This window comes from Gymnogyps californianus, chromosome 7 (genome assembly GCF_018139145.2).
Source record: "Gymnogyps californianus isolate 813 chromosome 7, ASM1813914v2, whole genome shotgun sequence".
Lineage (NCBI taxonomy): Eukaryota > Metazoa > Chordata > Aves > Accipitriformes > Cathartidae > Gymnogyps > Gymnogyps californianus.
In genome coordinates this window covers 20,926,741-20,954,199 of record NC_059477.1, presented here as the reverse complement: position 1 = coordinate 20,954,199, position 27,459 = coordinate 20,926,741, and the positions used below count along the sequence as shown (strand labels likewise).

At 39.2% G+C, this 27,459-nt stretch overlaps 1 protein-coding gene and 1 long non-coding RNA gene across 14 annotated transcripts in view; one reads left to right on the top strand and one right to left on the bottom strand.

Moving 5' to 3' along the window:
• ITGA6 (integrin subunit alpha 6) overlaps positions 1 to 21,520 on the top strand; it is a 116,428-nt gene extending 94,908 nt beyond the window's left edge. For 3 of the 9 annotated variants that reach the window (XM_050900214.1, XM_050900218.1, XM_050900212.1), the window contains 21 exons: positions 346 to 477; positions 2,844 to 3,054; positions 3,512 to 3,705; positions 3,844 to 3,932; positions 4,680 to 4,807; positions 6,539 to 6,634; positions 7,149 to 7,210; positions 8,539 to 8,696; positions 9,592 to 9,747; positions 10,478 to 10,593; positions 11,508 to 11,697; positions 11,783 to 11,866; positions 12,069 to 12,148; positions 12,304 to 12,381; positions 12,486 to 12,588; positions 13,702 to 13,875; positions 14,903 to 15,001; positions 15,392 to 15,502; positions 15,586 to 15,684; positions 16,030 to 16,155; positions 19,475 to 21,520. In XM_050900214.1, coding sequence (XP_050756171.1) covers positions 346 to 477; positions 2,844 to 3,054; positions 3,512 to 3,705; positions 3,844 to 3,932; positions 4,680 to 4,807; positions 6,539 to 6,634; positions 7,149 to 7,210; positions 8,539 to 8,696; positions 9,592 to 9,747; positions 10,478 to 10,593; positions 11,508 to 11,697; positions 11,783 to 11,866; positions 12,069 to 12,148; positions 12,304 to 12,381; positions 12,486 to 12,588; positions 13,702 to 13,875; positions 14,903 to 15,001; positions 15,392 to 15,502; positions 15,586 to 15,684; positions 16,030 to 16,155; positions 19,475 to 19,633 — 2,645 coding nt within the window. In that variant the 3' untranslated portion in view covers positions 19,634 to 21,520. Of the gene's footprint in view, positions 1 to 345; positions 478 to 1,720; positions 1,838 to 2,843; positions 3,055 to 3,511; positions 3,706 to 3,843; positions 3,941 to 4,679; positions 4,808 to 6,538; positions 6,635 to 7,148; positions 7,211 to 8,538; positions 8,697 to 9,591; positions 9,748 to 10,477; positions 10,594 to 11,507; positions 11,698 to 11,782; positions 11,867 to 12,068; positions 12,149 to 12,303; positions 12,382 to 12,485; positions 12,589 to 13,701; positions 13,876 to 14,902; positions 15,002 to 15,391; positions 15,503 to 15,585; positions 15,685 to 16,029; positions 16,156 to 17,641; positions 17,838 to 19,474 lie in introns of those variants that run through there. The other 6 variants (XM_050900215.1, XM_050900213.1, XM_050900219.1 and 3 more) reach the window with 6 other exon arrangements.
• Positions 3,220 to 27,428, bottom strand: LOC127018521 (uncharacterized). 5 transcript variants are annotated; one of them, XR_007766756.1, is made up of 8 exons: positions 23,398 to 23,579; positions 20,740 to 20,796; positions 19,378 to 19,526; positions 12,958 to 13,042; positions 11,110 to 11,204; positions 7,602 to 7,653; positions 5,934 to 6,018; positions 3,220 to 3,793 (listed from the first exon to the last, which is right to left on the bottom strand). It is a non-coding gene; the product is annotated as an uncharacterized LOC127018521 (long non-coding RNA). The 5 variants fall into 5 exon arrangements; XR_007766755.1 differs by lacking the exon at positions 5,934 to 6,018; XR_007766753.1 differs by lacking the exons at positions 3,220 to 3,793; positions 23,398 to 23,579 and adding an exon at positions 27,368 to 27,428 and having other exon boundaries at positions 3,928 to 6,018.
• Positions 27,429 to 27,459: the final 31 nt, after the last annotated feature.

Below are 27,459 nucleotides of genomic sequence, written 5' to 3'. Positions count from 1 at the left end.
CTCCCTTTTAAGAGAGGCTTTATGAGGTTAAGAACTGTGAGATGAGGGTGGTTCCTGACCAAGTTGGTCCCATGTTTTTGGTGAGAATTTTCTCAGTATCCCATGTTTTCCAGATCATTGCATGGCCTCCCTGTAGAGCAGCGTGAGATTCTGGCACACAGGTAGAACTTAGAAATTCATTGCCTTTTGAAACCGCTTTCACCCAGTGCACTATTCTGTGTTTGTCCCATTGAAACAGCAGTCACTATCTCATTCATCGTAATTAATGTTAGTTGGGAACCATTTATCTGTTATTTTTCTCCCTTACCATTCATTTGCTTTTATTTTATCATTTCATTTCTTCAGGGGTGGTTCGTGCAGAGCAAAAGAATCAGACATTTTATGATCTGGGTATCTTTGATGATGGGCCTTACGAAGTTGGTGATGAGAGCCGCCAAGATAAGAATCTAGTTCCTGTTCCAGCTAACAGTTACTTAGGTAGGATTAAGTACATATGGTAAATCTCTTTAGGCTTCTTAAACATTTGTGATCCCAGCCTGGTGCGATGATACGAAATGGGAGCAGAAGATCCTTCATTTGTGGACCCTGTAACATGTTAACCATTTTGGATAATTCACATCTCCCTCCACGTTTATGGGCCAGTTTTAAGTGTACGATGATACTCTGCTGAGGTACCTAGAAGAGCTGCTAATGTAATGAGAGATTTAAGAGCTGTGATGAGGACCTACAGATTCTCAGGGAGTGATTATAATCGCTCTAATGGTTAAGTATAGTGTATGGATCTGTAGTCCTTAGTCACAAGGTCTCTCCCATGTGGTATCAGAAGGTTTATCAAAATTTGAGTTTCTGGATATAACTGTTAAGACTGCAGTTTCTCTCTCCTAGTAGGTGAGTGCAATTTTTTTATTCTTCAAGTTTTTAAAACTCCAGTGGCCTTTTTACAGGCCTTTAAAATACCACAGCATGTTGTGTGTTTATATTTTAAGTGTGTGTGTGTGTTGCAGGTGAGTCTCTTGCAGTTTGTGCACGCACGAAAGCAGAAATATGTCCTTAGGCCAGTGGATGTTACTGTACACCAGTGAGATACGTTGGTGCAGAGAAAAGGGTACGCTGCATTTTTGGAAAGGCCTCAAGTGTAAAGTACCTTTCTGCTCTAGTGCAGCTTTCTGTGGTGTATTGATCCACTGCTTTTGGCATATGCAACAAACACAATTTTAGTAACTTGAAGCTGGAATTTCTGCCTGAGTGATGGAAAGCTGAACAGATGGGAAGGGCATTGCTAGTATAAAAAGTAAAAGCAAGTCGAAAAAAGAGCCAACTTAGAGCTACGTATCTGTTAGAAGAAACAGAACATAAACTTACGTTAAGTATCAGCAGTAATTACTGGGTGGGGGGAAAAAAAAATCGTAAGAGCTTACGTTAGAAAGACAAGCTGATAACCTCTTCTGGTGAAATAAGAATTGGTACGGTGAGGAGTGCTGTGGAGGTGTCTTTTGCTGTGAACAGAGTAATACTGACTTTTTGCAGTTTCATAACAAATGCGTTAATCTCCTAAATGTAAGTGCTGCCTTTGATTTGTCACAATCAAAACCACTTCCAGGCAAGCCTGCTGTTCCCTGGCGTTGCTGTTCCCTCTGTTGCGACAGTAAATAAACATGGTTATAGCTGCTTTGCTTAACTACTATTTTTTTTCTCTTCAATCTTTCACTCGTGTTTACAGGTCTTCTATTTTTGACAGCTGTATCTGATACTCATCCAGATCAGTTTGTATACAAAACATTGCCTCCCGGCATACAGGTGGACAAATCGGTGGATGTAATGATGAATAGCTACTTAGGTTTGTGACCACTTGAGGTGGCAGCATCTGGTCAGACATAATCTCCAGACCTTTGACATGGTCCTCTCCCCTCCCTCCCCCCTCATCTCAAATACACTGCAAGCAAAAGCATGTCAAAACAGGGATTCAGATGAAGAGGAGCTTGCAAAATAACATGGCTTCAGAGAAACACTGATTTGTCATGCATTCCTCCAAACCCTCTCATCCCTCCCCCAGATGGGACTCCCTGAATTTTTCTGAAACTGTCTCATTGTGAATTGGTGTAATTGAGAATTTTCCTGGTAGTGGTGAAGTGTTTCAGAAGGGAGATTTCTATCTGCTGGCTAGTATCTTTCTTCCTTGCAGTGTGCCTCATTTTCTACTTTGGCCTTTATTGGACATGTTGGTATACGCAGTATATTCTTTTAACTCAGTTTTTCATATCTTTTAAAGTGTATTGACTTTTGTAAAGAATATGTGAGACTCAGCTCATTTGAACAAGTCCTTTAGGGCTGCATTAAATCAAAATTGCCAGTTTCACCATTACTGTGTAAGGCGATTCTCAAATACTGTATACCTCATTCATGTAAAATGCTGTGCTTGTGCGGTCCATTTTGCATGTTTGCAGTAGAATGATGCTAACTTGTACTTAGGAAGTTTTATAATCGTTTTGCCAGAGGTGGAAGACTCGAGCTATATTCAAGTGGTAAGGGGTAGTCGTTTCTAAGCTGGTGTGTTTAAAAATGATCTTGTATTCGGTGTCCATGAAAAGTAGATCTGGGTGAGCAATGAAATAATACATTTTGTGGGGGAAATACTTAAATGTAATGTGTGGAGGAGCATAGACTTGTAAGCATGCATCCACCAGTCCAAATAGAAATGGAGAATTCCCAGTATATCATACTCCGTTTTAGACAAAACTTCTGTTCAATATACCACTTTAATATAGTAGGGGAATTTATTTTTCCTATTAACAAGACAAGCTGTCAGTTTGTTTGTTTATATTTTCTTTCTTTCTCTGTTAAAGGTTTCTCTTTGGACTCTGGCAAAGGAATTGTCTCCCAGGATGAGATGACTTTTGTGTCTGGTGCCCCAAGAGCCAACCACAGCGGAGCAGTTGTTCTACTGAAAAAAGAGAAAAATCAGAGAGCACTTTCGCTCGAGCACATGTTTGAAGGAGAAGGGCTGGCCTCTTCTTTTGGCTATGATGTTGCTGTTGTGGATCTCAACAGTGACGGGTATGGCCTTGGTTAACTCCTGCTGCCTGTAGAACGAAGGATGGCAATCTGGTTTATTTCTGCTTTGGTTTTTCACGTTAGAAATACAGGGGATGCCAAATCCCATCTTCCGTGTTTTGCTGGAGGAGATGGCGAGCGTCTCAGAGAACCAGTCAGGACACAGTCTACATTTCTAATTATAGAAAAGAGTTTTATTTAAATTTAAACCATTAGTGTAAACAAAGAAAGAAGAAACAAATCTCGTACCCAAAGAAGGCCCTACAAGATCCTTGTATGTCACAAAGGGAATATAATCAGGTTGTAATATCAATGGAGCTGTTGTTGCTCAACCAGTTTAACGTACTTTTTAGTCTTTGTTCAGCAGCTCTTTGGCTAGCTGACCTTGAGACCACAGTCTGATCAGTTATTTTTCCCAGTTCTTCTGTAAAAGCAGTGCTTTTTTTTCTTTAATTCTAAGATGGCAAGACATTGTCGTTGGAGCCCCGCAATATTTTGACAGAAGTGGCGATATTGGTGGTGCTGTGTACATCTACATTAACCGGCAAGGCAAATGGGAAGGAGTAAAACCTCTTCGCTTAAATGGAACCACTGACTCCATGTTTGGTCTTGCAGTTGAAAATGTCGGGGACATCAATCAGGACGGGTATCCAGGTGAGTGAAAAACGATTACAATAAAAATGTATGTGACTTTTTTGCTAATGTCAGACTTGGAACATCTTACCCGTATCATGACTGCAAGCTGCAGAAAGAGTAAGAATGATTTTAGATGTTGCCGCTTCTTTTCAACAGATATTGCAGTAGGGGCTCCATATGATGGTTTTGGCAAAGTATACATTTATCATGGATCCAAGAATGGAATAAATACAAAACCAGCACAGGTAATGAAATAACCTTTACTATGTATAACTAGTCTTGCACAAAATTAAAGGAATGACAGGGCTATCCATCTTCTCCCTTTCCATTACTATTAGTGGGGCGGTGGGTATGCAGAAAAGTCAGAGGACCCTTCAAAGATTGCACTGCTGACCAGAAAGATTAGGAATTCTTGACTTCAATACACATTTTTCTTTCTGGGGCAGTCCTTTGGCACCAATAATATGTAGAGAAGGAAAAAGGCATGTTAGATGTGTAAGTTTTGGTTTTTTGAAAGAAATTTGGGGATTTGAAAATAATTAGTGTCTTCAATTTCTCTTTTGCTACTATGACTACTACACTTTTAATAAAAAACATTTATGCCTTTTTTTTTCTTGAGGACCACTGTGTTCAGTTTGCAAGGTGAGAATGAACCTGATTACACTTCCTAGAATACTGTTGGAATACTTTCTAGAATACTTTTTCAGTTTCAAGTGCCTATACTGCATAAATACTATAAATAAAGATAAGCTAGGCAACATTTCTGTGCAAAACAGTCATTTCTGGTACTTGCTGCTATTGCAAAGTAACTTCTTGGAAGAAAAGCAAATCATCTTGGCACTTCAGCGTCATTTACCTGAACACAGAGGTCCTATTTCCTTGTATCTCTTCTCTTTTTTTTCTGGCCATAAGACAATGATGTTCACTTGTTACTGCTTTTAACTTTTATAGCTTGTAAATGTCTGAATTCCCTCAATCTGTTTGCTCTTTAGATTCTTGATGGTGAAAAAACAGGCACTAGTTTCTTCGGTTACTCTATTGCTGGAAACATGGACCTGGATAAAAATTCCTACCCTGATATTGCTGTTGGTTCCCTTTCAGATTCTGTATCTGTGTTCAGGTATTATATACAGAACTGTAACTAATTACACTAAGGACTTGGTTTTAGTTTTTTTAAAAACAAACTGCTTAGAAGTAACAAAAAGCTGTTTGGCCTGGAGTGTGTTCTTCCTTCTAGGAGCTGGCAATTCTGGGGGAAAAAATTTCCATAAATGGGTTTGTTACTTTATCCCCCTCTTCTCATTGAGAAGCTGCCTTATGATCAATACAGTGAATGTGGGCAGTTACTGTGGCGTGCCGATGTGTGTAGTGTATCTGTACCCGAGCTTTGCCCTGTGGTAACTTACTTGGATGCCTGTGTCCTTTGACGGAATTAAGGGTGATAAGTAATTCTTTGGCCTTAAGAAAGGAGAAGTTAACCGATACATTTGCTAGAGCTTTTGTTTGCTGCTGTTACAGAAATCCAATCCTGCTTTATTGAAGATAGAACAAAACCAAACCAAACCCCTCTTTTGTAGCTGAGGATCCAAAAGCAGTGAGGCATACAGCTGTGCTGAGGTTGCAGTGGGGTCCATGAAACAGCTGTGAGGAAGCCCTGCAGATAAAGGATCCTTTTGGATTTCTGTAGCACATGCCTTAATTAGGGATGAGGTCACAGTCTTTTGCAGACCTCTGCTTTTTTTCCAGTTTAATATACTGTTAAGTTGAATCGCTAGTAATGAGCAGGAAGAGGACTGTCTCCTCGTCAGAGCTGTGAATGCTGCATCAAGTTCAGGTCTCTACTGGTTGCTGTCAGGTCCCAGAGGAGGAGGAGCAGAAATTCCAAAACTGGTTCTCTCAATTTTGGGGATGAAAACAACTCTACTTTTCAGGCAGAACAACCTTTCCTACAATTTTTTGATGACCCCATCTCTAAGGTGTACATAATTGGAATGTTCTTAAATACACTGAAACAGCACCCAACAAAAGCAACTCATACTGCTTGTGGAAGAGAACTGAGTAGGTGGAAGGGAAATTAGTTAGATTATTAAGTGTTCTGCTTACTCAATAGGAGCTTTAATCATTTGCTGATAAGGGCAGGACAAAAAGTTTTACAGAGGTGATAACGCAGACCTTTATGGTGACTAACAGTGAAAGGGCTGGCCCAGTTAAAAGAAATTTGCTAGAGAAAGGAGGCAGCGGCTTACTGGTCATTTTAAACAGCCCTTAGATGCTTTGATGAGAGCGGGATCAGCTCATTCATTTGTTCATGTGAACTGTCTTTTCTTGTCCCTTCCAAAAAGCAAGAGAAAGGAAAAGTTGTCAGGCTGAATTATGCTTACAGCCTACACGCAGAGGAGTCAGGAAATGAAAACATCGTTTCCCACAGCCACCCAGGCTCCACATTAAAGCTGCTGCAAACATTAATCTGAATGAACTTTAGTACCTACACTTGTTTGCAGGGGCTGAATTACCATTGGGGTGGGAACCATCACTTTGAATTTTCTGTTTTTTTCTATGTGTATAAAATGACAGCCACATCATCACATTAATGTATCTTGCTTCCCTGTCAGGCATTTAATACAATTGTCGTAGTTTTTTGTGACTTGCTTTGCTTAATTTAAGTAGTTTTCTTTTGTTTCTAACCATTATCAAAGCTAAACTCTGTGTTTCTTGGGGTGTCTTTGTTGCAAATCAGTGCAGGCATGGAGGGCATCTGGGATTCACATGAATGATTTCATTAATCTGAACAGAAACTTTCCCTTCTTTTTTTACCCCTTCTTTTCATTCCCCATTTTTCCCCCAAATGAAGATCTCGGCCTGTGATAAGCATTAGAAGAAGCATTACAGTACAGCCTGACAGAATTGATCTAAAGAAAAAGAACCCTGAGGACCCTAGTGAAATATGGTAAATTTTAAAAAAATTATTCTATCAGAAGCCTTGGTGTATTGAGTTTTCTGTTGTCAAAATTCGTTCAGTCAGTGATGATGTTAAAGTGAAGGGATATGACAGTCATGTAGGTTAAGCAAATGTATCAACACGTGATCATTTTGACTTCCTGAATCTGCTGTGACTACTGTGTTAAAGAAAGGTGTGGAATATGTTCTGTTCATAATGTCCATTTTTGAAAATGAACATCACTTTGCCACTTCATGCTTTTAACGCTTAGAAGTATCTTAACTTGAACAGCTTTCTCATGAGTAGAGATGTAAGAGCAAATGCCAGAAAGTATTTTTTCTAATTGCTTATTAACCATTTTTTCTTGCTTTTTAATTCAGTTTAGTAAGCAGCAAATTACTGTTCCAGCATGAAAACCATAGTCATAAGACTGATAGTATCAGTCAATGGACTACTAAAACTTTTCAGTCTGTTCGACCATGCCTTATTAAAGTTAATATGAATTTCTTGACACTTTTTACAGGATGGATGTGAAAGCATGTTTTCAATATACTGCAAATCCCAGTGATTTAAATCCAAGAATAAGTAAGTTTTGAAGATAAATATTTTTGATCTGTGTCACGTCTTTTTTTTTTTTCTTCAGAGCGTATCATGGAAGAATAGTACACAAATTACAGTGACTCATCTCAGACTGTGACTGTCAAATTTAAAATGTGACTCAATACTAAGGTCAATCAGCTATTGCACTATCTGTATTTAGAGTAACATGTATTTAGAGTCATGCTGGTGTGTTAGGAAGTTCTGTGGATGACAGACTGAAGTGAAGCTTTCTAGGTAATATAACTGCCAGTGAGCAAATGGCTGCCAAACAGACCAAAAACATTTTGCCTCTCTAGGTTACTGCTGCTTTAGAAAAGAGTTTTTAAAGCCCATTTTATATATCATTAGTAAGCATTATTTCTTATTGGAGACTTACCCTATAAAACAGTGTTCTGTATTCATGAAAATGATTTTGTGGAAATCAGTAACTGAAATAAAAAAATATTTGTGTTAATAGGAGCCTGGAAGACTGTGCCACATATATAGTTTAAAATGTGAAGCATTAGTTTCTCATGTCTCCTCTTTTTTCTCGTTACAATGCTGCTGTTACTACACTTCAGAAAACTGTAGCATTTTGAGAGGAAATGAGAAGAATTTTAAGCCCAAACCACCTCCTCCTCCTGTGTTGTCGAGTTTCTCAGTTACTTGTAAAATCCATAGGATGTGCGTGAATAAGGTCCTGGTCCTTCAACAGGTCACGTGCTTCCAGCTCTCGGAGGCAGCTCACATGTGCCCGTCTGCACGCTCCTGAGGCCTGGCACGCTCGGTGCTGTTCCCATCCTTGCAACACTGAATCAGCTCAGTGAATACAGAGATGGGAGTTCAGACCTATCAAAACATGCCTCGGCATACAACCAGAAAGCTCTAGTCACACACTTGCTTTCAGTGTACCTTGACCTCAAAATCCTGCTGGCTGCTTAGGTGCTATTCGGGACAAAACCGAAATCAAGGACAGCCGAGTCAGAGTATTGACAAAGTTTTGTATCTCAGCCCTCTGCTGGCTCCGCAGCAGCAACTGCAGCTCCTCCAGCCAGCTCTGCGTGCTGGTGAAGTAATGGGGTACTTCTGGAATAAAAGGATTTAGTTTAGAAGTTTCCTTTAGATACATGCACAGGGTACCTGGCCCTCAACTGGAGAGGGACAAAACTGGCAGAGAAAGTTTTGTAAATAACTGAAAACAGTTTGTGAAGCCCAGCACTGGCTGAAACAGTCTTCTAGAATAATGTTGTAAGATCATGCCTGGAGAAATTAAAGTTCTTTTGAATAAGGCAAGGGTTCTTTTTTATGGTGACCTACTTTATTTCTTCATATAGAGATCAACTATACATTTGAAGCAGAAAACGAGAGGAGGCAGTTAGGCCTGCCATCTAGGGTACGGTTTAAAGACTACCTGTCTGATCAGTTTACTGCAAGTACAATCCTAAGGGGGCAGAACTCAAAAGAGTGTGTGACAACCAAGCTTGTACTGCAGGTAAGGCAGAGTATTTTATTTTTATTTTGTTTAGATCCATTTAAAACAAAAGCATGCTCTTTTTTTTCAGCCTCGTGGTACCTTTCTATAGAATTTGCAAGTCACATGCAATATAAAGCTTCAAAACTAGAAAACAACCATAGTTGAGTAGTACCTTACTATTCCCTGCACACATGCTGCTTCTTCCTGTTGCCCTTCTTACAAAGTATGAATAAAAGTTGTAGCCACTGCAGCATGCTCTGGAGGTCAATAGAGCTGAACTAATTTCGAACAATAGAGAGGGAATAAATGCCAAAAATGGAGAGCTGTTTCCAACAGAAGTAGTTGTTACAGAATTTAACGGTGTGACTGGCTAGGAAAAGAATTTTAACCCACGGGTTTCGGAGGGGATGAATGGGCAGGACAAGAAAGCTTGGTATGTGCTCTCTGACTTGGCTGCTACACTGGCCCTTGAAGGTGGCATTGCTCCAGGAGCTGAACAAATTCTCTGTCTGTGGCTCAGCAGTAATGAGCCAGCCTCCAAGGTTGCTTTTGACCACAGCAAATTAAAGACCTTGAACTTATGCAATAGGGACAAAGTGTGTTATTTTACTGTTGTAGTGTGAATTTCACTTGCCTGAGTTACCGTCTGTTGTTCCTAGGAATTCTTAATGGTGAGAGAAACCATCAGATTGGGAAGCCAGAAAAAAAAGAAGACAGTAGGGCTAGGCTCCTTGTGTTCTTGCACATTTTTAGAAAATGCTGGGTTTCTATATAGTGAGTAGTTTTAATACTGCAAAAGGCAGCAGAAAAGATTTTACTTTACTGCTTGTTCCAAAACGTATATCAAAAGATAGTCTTTGTTTTTTCTTCTCTACACTGTACACTAACTATGCCGTTTAAAATATTTTAACAGGAAAAAATTAAAGATAAGCTACGCCCCATTCCAATATCAGTCAGTGTTAAAATTGCTGGCCTGGAGTCTAGCTCACCATCCACAAGAAAAGAGAGAGCACTTCCGGATCTTATACCAATTCTAAATTCAAATGAATCTGAAACAAAGACCACAAAAGTAAGCCTTTGATATTGCATTTTCCCATAAATCTGCACTTTGATAATTCACTGAATTTTAAAGACTGTGGAAAGCTAAATTATGACCAAAGGAAATAACTGGGGTGGCACTGTACTTGTAACTACTGGCTTGTATTTTATATTTTGTTATGAACTTGCTAAAAAAGGTTATAAACTAGATCCTGTGTTTCTTTTGCAACAAAAGTGAAGATGGTATAGCTGCTAGGTTTTTTTTCTCTCCCCAACAAGTTTAGCAGGAAATGTACTTTCAATTAAAAATGGAAATCCATCCTCTCCTGCTATGAACACTTGTCCCACATCACAAAATCATGTACATGTACTTCCATGGTTAGGATGCTGTAACAGCATTAGAGCTCTGCAGCAGTGACGTAAAAGAGAGGGAGTATCTTGGGTAAAAGATCTCATTTCCTCAACGCTCACTGAAGAATCAGACTTAAGGATGTTCTTCCTCATTAGAAGTGTACCTCCCACTTATAATTATCTAACTCTGCCTTTTAGTCACATTTAAAGTTCTAAATGATCAGCATCAAGGGCTGTGTCTCACAAAGAAAAACTCTCTAGACAGGCAAGAAGTAAGAGTCAGGTTAAAATCTTACTCTGTGCAGGAAAGTGTCTCTTAGTTCCCTGTAGATGCACTATGCAGTGCACATCAGAAATCTTTTAAGCTAGTATCATGTGGCATGCAGTAAAAGTGCTTTGGTTTTATTTAGGTGGAGTTCCTAAAAGAAGGATGTGGAGAAGACAATGAATGTCACAGCAATCTGAAACTTCAGTACCGGTTTTGCACTAGAGAAGGAAATGAAGACAGGTTTACTTATTTACCGATGTAAGCCTTGATTAATGCATTGTTAAAATTCAAATTATTAACAAGTGCTTAAAAGAACTTTCAGGAGAGAGTTTTGGGAGATAGAGCAGCTTTGTTCTGTTAGTCTGGCGAACACAGCCCTGTATAGTAGTACTGATCTGTCAGGGTGAGGAAGATGGGGGAGTGGGGATGAGGTCGTACAGAGCCAAACAGATACAGAGTGGCCACAACTGTGCAGGTGTGCGCTAAAAGTTAGGAAAAAAGTTTCTAACGCCTGGAGAAACGAGATTCTAAACCAGCCTTGCAGTAGTTTGTTGTGTGGGATGTTAGCTATTTTTGAGATGAAATTTGATTGCGAGTATGACAACATGATATACTATAGTCTAGTAGCCTAAGACAAGCGGTTAAAGAGAAGTGAACAGAGAAATCATTTCACTGTACCACACACCTAACAGCCCACTGCATCCCTCCTCCCTGGAGGGCCAGTGAAATTAGAAAAGAGGTGTAAAACAAACAAAAGGAAGTATGTTTACTTACTGTCAACGCTCAGTCACCTTTAGCAGTGAGTGCCACAACCTGACTTGAAAGCCAAAACCATGTACACTTCAGAAGAAGAAAGTACATCAGTAAATCTATTCAGAGAAAATTCATCACTATTAAACATGAGTCAGATGCAAGTGCTGGTTCAGAAATACTATAAACTCTTGATTACTTGAGGGGTGTATCAGTCTGTTGTAGCCTCTTAACTGCTGGCTACTTTCAGAGACGAAATACTGGTCTGGGAAAAAAACCTACAACCATTCATGTGTTTATGGTCTTACAGTAATTTTTCCCTAACGGAGGGAATTGTATATGGGTAAACCATAGTAAGAAGGAAACTTTCATACACATTTGTTTTCCTAATGCACACAACCCTCTATACTCTGTTTCTGTAGTGAAAATGGCATGCCAGTGCTGCTTTTGAAAGATCAGAAAGATATTGCCCTGGAAATAACAGTGACAAACAATCCATCTGATGTAAAAAATCCACAAAAAGATGGTGAAGATGCGTATGAAGCTAAACTAATTGCAACTTTTCCAGACAGTCTGACGTATTCTGCATTCAGGGAGATGAGGGGTTATCCTGTAAGTATTTTTAAGAGAAAAGATACTCAATTTTTTAAAGTATTTTCAGCGTATATTTACTTTTAAATGTATTCTGTTTAATCAGGAAAAACAGCTAACATGTGGTGCTAACCAAAATGGTTCTCAAGCAGAGTGTGAACTTGGAAATCCTTTCAAAAGAAATTCCAACGTAAGTTGCACCTGTGTTTCTCAAGTTACAAAATCTGATTCCTGACTGCAGTCGTCCAAAGTTTCTGTGTGTCATAACTGGAAATTTGATTTGGATCTGTCTTTTTAACTCTGGAACTTGATGGTGTATTTCTATAACATTGCATATATTAATATATTTTATAAAATGTTTACATATTTCATGGATGTTCTTTCTTGTGTAGGTAACCTTTTATCTGATCTTAAGTACCACTAAAGTTAATGTTGATACAACAGACTTGGACATTAATCTGAAGTTGGAAACGTAAGTTTTCTTTGTGTGTGCGCGCACATGCTATGTTTTTATATACAGTTGTAAACATTTTGAATTAATTTGTTTGATTCACAAAAGCAATTTAATAGTAAAGTGAAAACTCCTAGATTTGTAAAATAAACAGCATTGTTTCCTTTTCATTGTAGAACAAGCACTCAAGTTAATTCGACTCCAATTACAGCTAGTGCTAAAGTGGTTCTTGAACTGCTTTTATCGCTCACTGGGTAGGTGTTGATAGCATAACAAATGGAGGGGGCTGGGGACGACAGTTTTGCTGCAGACTTCGTTAAAATCTGATTATTCTCCTTCCCCACCCCCACCTGCACAGAGTTGCTAAGCCTTCGCAGGTATATTTTGGAGGTAACGTCGTTGGTGAGAGTGCTATGAAATCTGAAGATAATATTGGAAACCTCATAGAGTATGAATTCAGAGTGAGTAATTTAGATTAATGCCAACAGCTGATTTTAATCAAGTGAACAGCTTCTCTCTTTATGCATATGAATACTTGGAAAAGTTGCTGGATTTAAAATTGGCTTTTCTTGTCCCAAAATCCTGACTTCCTGATTGGAACATGCAGTCTGACTGCAGACTAGAGCTTCTTCAGGCCTTGACGTTTTACGATCATATTTTGAGGAAGTGGCCTGAGGCTGGCTGTACACTTTTTCTTCTCAGAGCAGTTCAAGCACATTGTACAGCATAAAACCCCATGCAGGTAGGGAACAAAGCTTAAACCCAGAATGCTAACTGTGGCATGCCCAGGTGTTAGCTGATGCACACAGACAGCGAGTATGTGTACTTACTGCATGCAGGATTGCACAGGCACAAGACAACGCTGCGGGAACCACGCTGAATGTGTGGGTCTGTTTCATTCTTTTGGTCTTCTGCCTAATTAATAAATCAAGGAGAAGGCTGAGAGAGATGATTTTGGTTCTGTAAAAACTCTGTTTATCAGCAAGTGAGTTGCTTTCTCTACATCAGTAATGCAGGCCCCGCTGTCTTTGTACATAGTAGTTTGTCAGGATTAAAGTCCATCTCTCTGTCCTTTACTTCCTTCTGTACCTGCCTGCATGTATTAAAGTAGACACAGTTAGATTTGCAGTCATGAACAGTAACACTTAGAAAGCAAAAAAATAGGTTGGGAAACAACTTCCAGACTTATGAGAGCAAGGGCTGGTTATCTTTCTGTGTCAGAGTTCCTCTCAAACTTGCAATTTGCCTCAGTTATGTAACTGAATGATCTGTTAACTTTAAATTGGAGTTGTTGTTGTTTCACATGAAGATACATTTCTAAAAATCAACAGCTTAAAGTTCATATTAGGGAATTTTAATCCTTGTATGTTTAAACTCTGTATTCACTTGCTATTCAAGTGTGCTAGTTTTAGTATATGCTTTGTCTTTATACCCTGTTTCGACTGTCTTTCATCTGCTTTTAAATTTCCTATTAGCTGCATGCTTAAAACTTGCCCAAGTCAGTAACACTTTCAAGAGAGAAGAAAATCCCTTTAAAAAGTATTTCACAGTTTAAAGAATGTTTGTTTTAACAGGTAACTAACTTGGGCAGACCACTGAAAACGTTTGGTACCGCTTCCCTGGACATCCGATGGCCGAAAGAAATTAGTAATGGCAAATGGCTGCTTTATTTGATGAAAATAGATTCCAAGGGCTTGGAAAAAGTCTCCTGTCAACCCGAGAATGAAATCAATAGTTTGCATGTTGCGGTATGTTACCCTGTCTTCTGTTCAGGAATTAATACAACATGAAGGCACTGCAGCATGTGATAGTAGGGCGTAAGAGCTTGCCTCCAGAAGGATTTTTTCAGTCTTAAGCAGCTCACAAGCACAATACAGGAACAATGTATCAAGGGTTAAGCTTATTAGAAGACTTCATAACAGCTAATGAGGATAATATGCTAAAGGATAGATGCTATGTTGTGGTGACTGTTTTTGCAATGGGCGCTGCTGTCATATGCTCTTACAGGATGAAATTGCTGATTGCTTTAACAAATTTCATCAGCATTATTGATATCTGATCGAGTTCTTACACAGAAGACAACAAGCAACAGTAAACATCTCCCCAGCCTGGGGGAATTCCATGTACTTTTTTAAAGAGAGAGGGCTTGCACTTAAATTTACTTATTTACAACAAATATGATAAAAAGAATTCAAGCAAGTTTCATAGCCCTTCATTGTGCCTATATAGCAAGTTTTTCTTCCTAAACCCTGAGCCTTGATTTTCGTTATTTTTTTTTCATATAATCTTAAGATCATTTGGGAGTTCTAATTTTCACCATTAAAACTGCACGCACATAAACCTGTTCTTGTCAGATCACTACATTAGTTAATAAAACTTTCAGTGAGTGTAATGAGTATACAGTTCAAAAAAAATGTATCTACTGACCTAAGCACAATCTTACTCTATTAGCATAGTAACATTAATACCCTTTATATAGAACAAAAATGGAAATAGCATTGAAAGCTTTATAAATCTAAACCCCCCTTGACCTATTAAAGAAAGTAGCCAGTTGACCTTTCTTTAGGTAAGCTCAAATTCTAGTAATTGTCCTGACTCTACGATTAGCAATACATGTAGATAAGTAGGGGTATATCATGATGTCACTTGTGCTGATCTTGGAACAAGAAAACACTCACTGAACTCGCTTCTCTGTTTGTATGGGGTCAGAATTAAGACATACTTATGATAAACTACTAAAACTCTTACTACTTCTTTTTTTTTTTTTGCTTCTAGGAATCCCATAACTCAAGAAGGAAACGTGAGGTTGCAGAGAAGCAGATTACAGACAGCAAGACATTTTCTTTATTCTCAGAAAGAAAATACAAGACCTTGGTAAGCATTTTGCACCAGCTATAGTCTTGTCAGATACCCTCCCTGCACTTCTAAGAGGGCTTTTCTGAGTTTGGCAGGGTGAAAGAAGGTATCTCTTTGCTTTGTTTTTATCTTAAATCAAAGTATTGATGCTTTTAAAATTTGACCATTTAGATTATCTACTGATGAGAGAGAAATAGGAAAAAATTTCTGCATAGTTATCTACATTAAAGTAAACGGGTAATAGCATCTTCATTGTATTTTCCTATTGTGTCAATAAAAACCAGATTTTGGTTCTTACATGTAAATATGATGCATATAATCCAATTCTTAATCGGAGGCCGGGGGGTGTGTGTTTAAACAATTTGTGAGGATGTGTTTTTCTTTACACGTAGAAATTTGTAATTGCAGGACTGCAATGTGAATGCACGCTGTGTGGACATAAAATGTCCCCTGAAGGGTTTAGACAGCAAGGCATCTATTGTGGTGCGTTCCAGACTGTGGAACAGTACTTTCTTAGAAGTAAGTCCTCTTACCGGCTGTTTTTGGAAGGTCACAGTTCTTTCCTGTTCTGTGTCTAATGTCCATATTTTATTTTGGAACAGGAATACTCCAAAATGAACTACCTGGACATTCTTGTTAGGGCTTCAATCAGTGTTCCTGCTGCAGCTAAGAACGTTAAACTCACAAATGAAGCTGCTCAGGTAGGTTCAACATTTAATGCTAACCACATGTTATGGTTGCGAAGTTTCCAGCTTATCTCTAAGACTGGGGGGGGGCGAGGGGGGCATTTAAAACAAAAGTAGCTAAAAGTTTAGCTTTTTAACTGAATTTTGAATTATTGATAGTTTTTATCTTTTAAATGGGTTGGAAAAATTTACTACCATGTTGAAATTCTACCAGTAGGAACTTTTTCTTCAAAAACATTTTGTAGATGAGAGAAGACATCTTGTTAGAGAAGAGATGATACTCTGTAAATTGCAGCTTTATATTAAATGTGGATGCTTCTGAAATGCTCTTTCCATCTTCACATATTTTCTTTCCTTTAGGTGCGTGTTACTGTCTTTCCTGCAAAACCAGCAGCACTTTATACAGGAGTACCTTGGTGGATCATCTCGGTGGCTATTTTTGCTGGAATACTGATGCTTGCGCTGTTGGTATTCTTACTATGGAAGGTGAGTTTCCATTCATCTGGTTATTTTATATTTCTTGGTCTACAACTGACAAGACAGCAAACTAATTAAGCAAATGATTAAGTGTTTTGGTTTGTATTTGGGATTCAAAATAGAGCAAAACTGTCCAAACCATACATTACCTTTATCAGTTTCTCAGTTTTGCAACATTTGGAATGAAAATGGTTACACGGGAAGACTTGTTACGAAATTTTTCTGTTTCAACATCCTCAAAAGGAAGTATTTTGAGCTCTGGGCAAAACCTGAGACAAATGTTCAGAGACCATAGTTACTTTGATATGGATGGATACAGCTAATTGGGGCTTCTGCAGTTAGGTGTAAAACTTCATGTGAACTATCTGCAAAAGTTTTAGCAGGGCTTTGTTCTCATAACATTAGAAATACCATTGAACTGATAGTAGATGAAAATAACTAAAAGGTCCAGAAATAATACATAGCCAAGTGAACTTCTGTAGTATTGGCTTTTTATCTTAGAAACCCTGAAGGAGTAAATAAGTGTGTATAACAAAAGGTTGACAATTTGCAAAAGAAAAAATCAAGCACCTATTTTTCTAACTACCTTTGGCATTTTTACAACTAATAGTGGTTCCAAGTATAATAGGGCAGTCCTTTTATTCTTAGTTTTTACAGGCATAGGCAGATAGTATTTGCTGTTATGGGACAGCAGAAGGTTATTAAGAAGGAAGAGGTGAAGAAGAATATCCTATCTGTCACTTTCTTCTGGAGAAACTGCAGCAATTAGCTTTGCTGAGGAGCTACTTTGGCTGCAGATTACTTCTCACAGGATAGTTCTGACCTCCTTATTTTCTAATAAATGCCCAGTCCCTGCTGCAAATCTTTCTGATGAATTAATACTTTGGGTGGGCTGTTAGGTTGTAACTGCTAGTGTTTTATTGCACGTGAAAATACACACCTTTTTCACACACGCACACACAGCGTAAAATGCTGCTTTTGATGACAAACACTGTGCCATTTTATGAAGGACAAACGTGGCACTTCAAAGACAGTTATGTGATTGGTTTAAGACAAATGCTGGTGTTGTATGGGTCAAAGCAGTACTCATTTTTGCTCTACCCTATGTTTTTGTCAATCCTGTGCACTAGTCCACAAACAGGTTTCTGTATAGACTTCTTTCTGCTCTTCGCAGCCAGCTTTAGTTGCTATGGACATAGTTTATAGTAGCTTTTCTTAAATTTGTAATGCATCTGTTTTGTTTTTTTAATCAAAATGCCTCTAAAAGAATATTCTTTACCTCCGGTTAGTCTATTATTTTACAAATCAAGTTAGTCCAAGAAGTTCTCAGATGTAGAAACAGCTGAGTTCTTGTGATTTTTTTTTTTTTTTTTTTTTTTTTTTGCCTGTGAAGGGATAATGGGAAGATCGTTCACAGAGTTAATTTAAGTCAGGTTTAATAGGTTTGACTTCTTGCAGTCCACAAAAATTGACTAAATACCTTGCTTCCTTGTAGTGTGGTTTCTTCAAGAGAAATAAGAAAGATCATTATGATGCCACATATCACAAGGCTGAGATCCATGCTCAGCCATCTGATAAAGAGAGGCTTACTTCTGATGCATAGTATTGATCTACTTCTATTTGGTAATTGATGATCTTTTTTAATTTTGAGCTGTGGCACATGCTATGGTTGTGGTGGCTAACTATGAAGCTTTTACTGCATATGTTCTATTAACTTTTGGATTTCAAACTATCGTACTTGCTTGCTCATTCTGTCACTAGATCTTCAGCTTTTGGTGCACGTGAACAAACACAGGTGTCTACCTTGGTCTAAAAAGCTTCTTGTTTATTTCTTTACGAAACATGTTGATCTGTTGCAATCGTTTTTTGTATTTTTTTTAATTTATAACAGTACAAGTAAGTTTTTAAGCTTGAGAGATGGTAATCAACACTGCAGAGTTAAGATTTAAAAAGCTACCACTACATGGACGATAAACAAACTTGCTTTACTAACCTTTAGTGCATGCTAAAAGGTACATATTGCTTATAATGAAAGGGGTTTTCATAATGAGAACTTAATTGCTGTGGAGAAATCTGTTTTCCTTCAATTCTAAGGTATACTTCTCTAGGAACACACTTTCCTCTGCTGAAGCTATTGGATGCATGATGATTTATGCTTCTAGCAGCCTTTATTCAACTTAAGATATTACATGCATGTACATTATATTAATAAGTGATGCTTGGGATGAGGGGGTGGGGAAGAATTCTTAACTAAAATATGTCAAAAGTGTTTTAATGAAATCTTAACTAAGAGATGGCTAAAGATTTGGTCTATGCCTCAATGTAATATTTTTCAAATGCAGTTCCATGTAAGTTCTAATATTGCAAAAAAACCCCACAACCCAACAAAAACAAAAACCCTACCACTCCAAATACTATGAACAAAACCTTGCCACTTTAATCTTTTTTTTCCTAGCAGTATCTAATGACAGCTGGATGGCACAATGTCTCTTAACCTTAATCTTGACATCAGTGACCCATAAGCACGTAAAGTTGAGTGTCTACTAATCATCACCTGTACCACTGAGGCCATAACTCCATTTTGTTTTGAAAATTAATTTCAGTCCATTCCTCAATATTTAAAATCCATTTTTACAGTGGCTTTTAATAAAAAAATAGCAGAGCACAAATAAGCTGTACTAGATTTCATCTAGGGAGACTTGTGTCATGGCACATTACAAAACTTTCAAGTGACATCTGTTGTTTTTATCCTATGGCAAACTAAGCAAGACTCATGTTCTAATACTGCATACGTGACTTAGTTTAGGTGACTATAGTTGAGATGGTGCTTTGAAAAACAAGGCCCTAGTGTAACTTTTCTGGAAGGTCCTGGAACTCTTTCTTTAAGTTTTTAAAGATAAATCATGTTACCATACAGAAGATACTGAAGTACATACCTACCTTTGATTCAGGAGAAGCAAGCTTTCCTGAACTGTATGTACTACTTTGTGTAGCATTAAATTCTCTCATTATATGAATGAACAGCTTTATCAGAAGACTTAAAAGACTTGTAAAACAAATTTAGAAAGTTAGCGGAGGGAATATTTTTAAGGTATTAGCTTACCACTGGATTGTCAGACTGTGCCATTTCAACTGCTGCTGGAGCAACTAATGTAGACCTGCTGGCTCATGTTTTTACAGCTACATACACTACGTTTTTGGCCTACGTGTTTTTGTTTTCAATTTTCTTACCTGTATATCTGTGCAAAGGAGGAATTTACTGTCTCTATAATTGTAGTACTTTAGCAGCAATTTAAACCTAAACTGTTCTTTTTCTTCTCTGCCCCAGTGCGGATTCTTCCAGCGTTCTAGGTACGAAGACAGTGTCCCCCGATATCATGCTGTAAGAATTCGAAAAGAAGAGCGACAGATCAAAGATGGGAAATGCAAAGACCTTGAGACAAAACAGTGGTTCACAAAATGGAATGAAAATGAAAGTTATTCTTAGGGAAAAATTATTTTCACCCACAAAGTTCAAATAGAGGTTAAGGTTTTCATTAATGGAATACTGATGGAGTTAGGTCTATGAACACTATGGACATCCACCATTTGATTGTAGATATTACTACTTATATTGAGGCTTTTGTTTGCACAGTTAAAATTGCTTCAACAGATTTATTTGCATTATTTAATTTCCAGACTGCCTCTTTCCCCCTTCAAATCTAACTCACACTTTAGAAGATACTGTGTGGATTTAGGGTCTTTTCTGCAAAATATGCAAAACCACTGCAGCAGACCTTTTCCTGTGATCCTAACCTTCTTCCTAGGTATGCAAGGAATGCATGGTTAAGGTCAAGACAGGTTCTCCATCCTTTCCTCAATGCATAGTCCATTTTATAAATGCACAGTGGCCTTACACACTTTGTTCAAGTATAATCTGAAGACCTGCAAATCTACTTTAGTCATAAACTTTGCCTGCTGCAGTAGTTAGGGCTTAACAAAAAGCATCATCTTAAATTACATGTGCAATAGGTCATGTTGCTCGATTTTTTTAAAGATCAGATTGTGATTCTTGCTCACAACAAATATACACAGGTTTTTTTTGAGAGGCTTGAATATTAGATGTACTTTTTGTGTATATATATTTTAGTCATTTTTGTATTTATTTTTGTTATAAATCATTGTCTTTGACTACTGTTAGGCCAAAGACTTAACTGAACTTTCAAATCCACTGTGTTTTTGAACTTCAGATTATGAGACCTGAGACTTTCACTGCATTTTAATAAGTCACTGAAGGTGCCAATGCTTTCTAAAAATGTAAATACTTATTCCAATGATGTGTATGGGGGCTTTTTTTTCCCCTGATACTTGTAACTTTATGTAATAGGAATTATCAGGTCTTGTAACATGATTTGTATATTACTTCAGACTAACGATTTTGACACCAAGCAGAAGTAGGGTTTTTAGATACAGTTTTATACTTACTGCAAGAAAGTGAGAGGTTCTCTAGAAACAGCTTTCCACAGCTTCATAAGGACTTCCTGTTTGGCAAAAGGCATTGACTACTGCAACTGTTATATAGCACTTGAAGGAGGCTATAAATGCCTTACTTACCTTAGCTATGGGGATCTGAGCTGATCCACGTTGAGACTACTGAATTGTCTTGAATACCTGAATGTTCATAAAAGTAGAACCACAATGTTGCGTTTATCAGTAATCTAGTTATTGTAACATAACTGATAAAACTATTTAAAGAGTTTACTTTTTTACCCATGTTCTAAAGTGTTGGTACTATTTAAGAATGAAGATTTAGTTCACAATTGTTTATTCCATGTGAAACAAAATTCTGCCCAAAAAGTATGCACATTAATGGCTAGCAATTTGAACTATGCAAAAACCTCTTGGTACTTTTTCCCCTCATAGGGTAAAAACCTGTTAGGAGGACAGTTGTCAAGTGTCTTATTTTTACTACTAACCTTGAACATACCTTCTTGGAAGGTGTAGTCACCTAAAAAGTTATCATTATAGAAAGTGCATTAATTTAATAGACTCTTCTTTCTCCCACTAAATCTCAGGATGTTGTGACGTGATTTTATGAACACTTACACATGTATTTAGCTGTTACCCAGTTTTTGAGCTTTTAAAATTCTAGCTTATTTATTTGCTGAAAGGCTCAGCAGCATCAGAAGCCAGGCTCATGAGGGGCTAAGAAGCTTGACAAATAGCCTTGGATTTAAAAGCAGATTGTGGACCTCACCTAAGAACATGAATGTCTTAGCAGTGTTAAACTGAAAGTTCTTGAAAAATAAGTCATGTCACTGGTATACTGTCATCTCAAACTTTTTTTATACCAGCTAGCAATGCTACATCATTCCATGATTAGAAATTACCTGTGGATATTTGTACAGAAGTGTGAAATAAATTTTTTTAAAAATTAAACATTGTTTTGTTAATAGTAATTTCTTACCATAATTAACTGAGGTAGCCATAGCTAATTTCACTACAAGAGTAAGCTGAAAGTTGCAAGCTTTAACAAATTGGCTCATTCTCAATATTGCCATAACTCTCAGTGCCCTCCCCCATGCAAAGGGGCAGATAATGCAGCTGCAGGAGATAACACACAATCTCATGCTCACAGGCTCTCTGCTGCTTGCTACAGTTTCCAGCATTGGTAAGAGTCAGGCACATTGTCTGGCAGAGCAGGCTCTGGCAAAGCACCAAGGGTCAGCTCCCATGGGGCAGAGCTACCCTGTCCCTCCACACTTCACTCATGCTGCCCAGCGTACCTTCAATGCAAGCAGTCTTCTAAAAGCTTCCCTGCCAGACAGGTGGTTCTGTAACTAGGGAGATGGACACATCCCCCAAAATTAGTCAAGGACTTCACAGACCTATCTGTGTTTAGCAGTGGAAGTTTGATACTGACAGTCAGTTACATGACTGCAGGGTACAGCTTCAACTCCACAAAAAAACCCCAGAAAAGCCAAAAAGAGGCAGGGGGGGACGACCCACAAACCAGAGAAAAGTGGTGGTTTATCTCCGTTTTTAAGATGTTAACCATCACAGGACACTTTGCTCGCCTTTGCTGGAAGGAAAGACCTTTTGATGCAACAAAGCCTGAAGATAAGGGTTAGCCGGATACATGCTGGACCAGCGTTTGTTGTTGCAGCCAAGAAACTTCTAGGACTAGAACCAGAAGATGCTGCTAGATCTTTCAGAGCACATCAAAGATGTGGACTCAACCTGCTTTTATTAAACAATTATTCTCATTTACATAACTACACCCACAAACATTTGTCCACAACAAAGCAAAATACGGACTGGGAGAACAGTTAAGTAGCTGATTGTAGGAAGTATAGTACAAATAAATTATATTAGGTTTTATATATGCTCATATATAGTATATACTATATACATGGTAGTACAGTACTATACATAATAGTATATATGTATATAGATGCATATATAAAACCTAATTTACTATATTTGCTATATATATATAGTGTTTGTGTGTAGTGTGTGTATATATAATATACACACACTCTATATAGTCTCAGGTACATAAATAGAATGCTAGTAAACTGCAATACCTTCACATATGTTTAACTGTCACAGCACAGGAGACATATGAGAGAAGCTTTCAATATAAGGGACCATCACAGCATAGTTTCAATAACCACCTGTGCAGAAGTTGTATGTGGAAGAAGAGACAAACAGGGTGCTTGGATGCAAGTGTCAGGAATTGGCACATAAGGTGAAGGGAAGCTTTTGAAAGCAGCACTAAAACTCCAATCCCCATTTGGAGCACCTACATTACAATGCTAACCATCACTGCAGCAGCATGTCTCAACTAAAATAAACAGACTACACAGAACCAGAAAGCTGCTTATGTACAAACAACTGAAGTAACACCTCCCAGCACAGGGCAGGGAAAACATCAGCAGTTGGTGTGCAAAACCCAGGAGAACAAACTGTGATGAAACAAACTGGCAACTGCAGCCAGTGCTCTGAGCCAGAACAGGCACATGGACATGCTTCAGCTCACTTGCCACACAACGCACCTGTGTGGGACAAGAATGTGAGCAGTGTATTTCCATATGGTGGCTGTGCAAGCAGTTGCTTCAGTTTTTATCCCAGTCCTCAGACACCTTTAAATGTCCATTTGTCTTCCCAGGTTGTGGATTCATAATTAGTACTATACACCTTTTATAACCTCATAAGCCTTGCTGGAGTCCTAACCATGATTCTTGTGAGAAAAACACAGCAACTCCTTACCCTGAGAGACCGCCACAGCAATCGGCCTTAATCCCCAGCCAGGGTGCGATATTGTCACTGTACAGGGGTGGGGGACCTGCAGTTTGCGTTTTCCATATTTGAAAACAGACCCCTTTCCTCCTTCATCTTCTAGCTTTACAAAACAGTTGTTTGCAAGCACCTTTTCAGGGCCGTACCTGCCTCAAAGATCCTAGAAGACAGAGGCAGAGAACAGAGTTTTTAACAAGCAGAGGTGTCGCTGCTGCTGCTTACCTAACTATTGCAGAACAACATGTACAGTTGTCCCCCTGCCACTGATATACAGTGCTAACTATTTATTTCTTAGCTCTCAATCTTAGTGTCTTCAGGGGATAGGGGAGGGACAGAAAAGTCAAATACTTTTGCCAGGAGCATATGAAATAATGCAGCTGCTAAGCTGATTAAAAGAAATGTTTGTGGGATATTGCTTGGTTTCTTGGAGGCGACCAACAGTTAACATCATTAGAGAGCTGAGAAGCATATCCTTGCCAGCCGGCTTACGAGACAGCCTGTGATGGATTCCAGCTTAGCAAGGAGGAACAACATAAAAATAGCTATCCTGGACTAGACCACAGATCCACCTGAATCAGCATCCCACCTCTGACAACGGCCAATAGTTAAGTGGCATGCTGGTGATACGCTGCTGTTCCTGTTCCCACAAAAAGTTAGTGGACAACTTCAGTAGCTCTGTAGTATATTTTTCCTATGGAAGAACAAGCCGTCCATGATAATCGTAAAATTTCTCCAACTGCCTTCTGATCTTGAGTCACAAAGTTGTACATGCCAAAAATACACAAACTCCAAAGTTTAATTATACATTGGATAAAAATAAACCCATCTGTATGTTGTTCTTGGATCTACTACAATTTGATAACTCATACAGAAGCCATTCCATATTTTTGACCAACTTTGTTGCCATTTTTATCTTTTTATTTCTACTCCTACAAAAAAGAGACCAAAGCCACATCAAACCAATGTAACCCTAAGAATTTTCTAGCACAGCAAAAGCAGCTGAACTCCCTGACAAAAACCTAAGAACAACAACGTGCCTTTGTGCACAGTAAGTACACAAGCTGAAGAGAGACATGGATAGATGGACCAGATGACTGTGCAGGCATCATAGCAAAGCATATAAACCACTGAAAGAAAAGAAAAAGATATTCTATGGATATCCATACCTGGCAACTTAAGTTTTTTTCTTAATCTATGATGCACCTATTTTGGAGGAAAGGGAGGAAAAGAAAAAAAGCACCAGTACATGCCGCAACCAAGAATGGCGAGTTCCAGTAAGGGGTTATTTACAGTATCACCTTAACAAACCAAGAAGTCTTTCTATGGAACACCCTGCAAGAATGCTATGCTTCCAACTATTTCATTAAACCTTAAATTGGAAAAAAAAAAAAAAAAAATTGCTTAGGTTAAAGCTAAATGCTGTTTTCAATTATCTTGAAGTCTGATTTGTTCTGTCCCATTTAAATTATGGATCCAGATGTATTATAATTTCAGGAACACCAATAAGCAGGAGTACGAGTAGAAAAATGCCAAATGACAAAAATAATACATTTCTCCTTTTTGGTTTTCGTAAGAATTTACAGAAATTGGCACATCAGAACTCCAGCTAGTGTCACACTAGATCAGATCAGAGTAAGCCTCCAGAAGATCATCAATGAGAGAAACAGGTTTTAAAAAGGGATTGGGGGCGAGGAGAAAAGAGAAAGAGAATTCAAAATATCCTCCAATATTTTAACAGAACATGTTTACATGGGTCAGTATCTGATCACTAGTTTAACCAAGACCAAGAAAACACCTTTAGGTAAACAGAGAGGGTTTGTTCTGCTCTGAACATAGCATTTAAAGAATTATCCACAATTCTTTATCCACAGTTACTTCTGTGACTGCTCATCCTGCATGATTTTCCCTTAGAAAAGTGCTCACTGTTTACATTATTGAGAATGGGCTCTAGCTTACAAAGTGCAATGATTTATTTAGCCTCTGACAGCCTTTGCCACATTTTCTGGCTGGGTCTGCTGTCCAAAGATAACTTTAGGCAGTAGGCCAGTTTTTAAGGCATGCCTGTAAGTTGAAACATCAGGCATCAAGACAGTAACATATAGGCATAAAAGATGAAGCCAATCCAGAGCCATCATAAGAAATTGCAACAACTTGCAAATACCCAACTTACTGCTTGTAGGCACTGCTTTAAACTAGTGCTGGCTCACAACTGAGAGACCATTATAAAATGGTTTTAAGCACAGCAATTCATAAGTAGGAGTCCCAAACTATTACGAACTTGAGTAGCATGAGCTACTATTTGGTGCTTCTGGGGGTGGCCTACAAGCAGCAATAAAGCAACTGTCAGTAACGTGTATTTGTAGAAGACCTGCAGCGACAGACAAGCTGTTAGTTCGCCCCATTAGCCACCACTCCCTGGCCAGAACAGAACAAGCCCTTCATTTTCCGGCACAAGATGGAGGTACAGTCTGATTACAAACCAGATGAAGCAGTCTAATCCTGAACTACTGGTTCATTCTTACATATTCTGAGCAGTTACTGCTCAGAAAATTGCCTCCAGAGGCAGACTGAATCAATGTTTTCTATATTTCAATGCAACATAAAAAAAAAAAAAGTGCCCTTAATTCATTACGGTATCTTCATCTCTCTAATGGGAGGCTCCAAGCAATCCAAAAAAGCACTGAACAGATTAATGTGATAGAAATAGCAAAATGATTCCTGCTCTAGCAGAGGCCATTGGATATCCATCCCTGCTATCAGGTCATGGACAAGTCACAGGTACAAGGCATGTTTAAAGGAAACCAAGCAATATTTAAGAATTGATTTAATAAGATAAATTTATGGGGCAAGTACAAGTATCCACAATAAAAGAAGCAAATGACGTAGGGCCAGATCCACTACTGTACTGTATTGTATACAATTTTGAATTACAGGATTCAATATCTACACTGCAGTAAGTTTATCAGAAATGCTTATAATCACTCTTAACTGCCTTTTTTGTTAGTGTTCTGGATATTTCTACCCGAGCAGGACAAGAAACTATTGAATACTACTGTTTGGTACCTCGCATGATGCATTAGTATCCTAACAGCCAGTAAAGTGATTTAGTGTGACACACGGTCCAAGCACTTTTTAACCAATACAGACATGTAATGTGTTCATTGTTGACTGATCGAGAGTACATCTGTAAAGACAGAAGCCCTATTTTTCCTCAGTATTTTTTTTGTTTCTCTTTTTCCTGATAGCTGAAACGAAATTTATCCCTCCCCTTGCTTTTCTCATTGGCACGCTGTAACACAGTGCAGGGCGCGAAGGGCTGGAAAAGGCCGTAGTGCCCCTTCCCATACCGTCATGCAGCTGAGCAGACACGAGGTCCACTAGTAAGAAGACACACGGCTGTTAAATGACGGTTTAAACCCCTCAGGTGAGGCTCTGCCCTCAGGCCGGCCGGCAGCGGTACGAATAAAGCCGGCGCTTTTGTGGGTTTCTACCACCTCCCGTTCTCCCACCTCCCGCGGTTACCCCGCGGGTAACCGACGCCGGGAGCCGAGTTCCCGCTGCCACCGAGGCGCCCCCCGCCCCCCACAGCGGACCCAGACGGCGGCGAGGGGACGCGGCGGCAGCACGGCCCAGCACGGCGCCGCCCTCCCCGAGCGCGCTGTTGACCGAACGGGCCAAGCTCTCAGATAACCCTTCCACGGCAGAGTGCCGACACTGACGCGTGGGCACCCTTCGGCCTCGCTACGGGAGCGCACACACCGCCCGCCGCAGGGCCCCCGCGGTCCCGGCCACCGCCGCCCGCCCCCTCACACCCACCGCCCCTCCGTCGGGGGGCGGCTGCCGCCGTTCCCCTCACGGCTTCCCGCCTCGGTGGCTGGCGAGCACCCCGCAGCCCTTCGCCGGGAAGGCGACGGCACCCGCCCCCGTAACACCACCGTACCTGTCCGAGGCTGGGCTCCTCCAGGAAGCGAGCGCCGCCTTCTCCCGGCGGACAGCCGAGGCACAGGGGCAGCGGGGCGGCCGCCTCAGGAG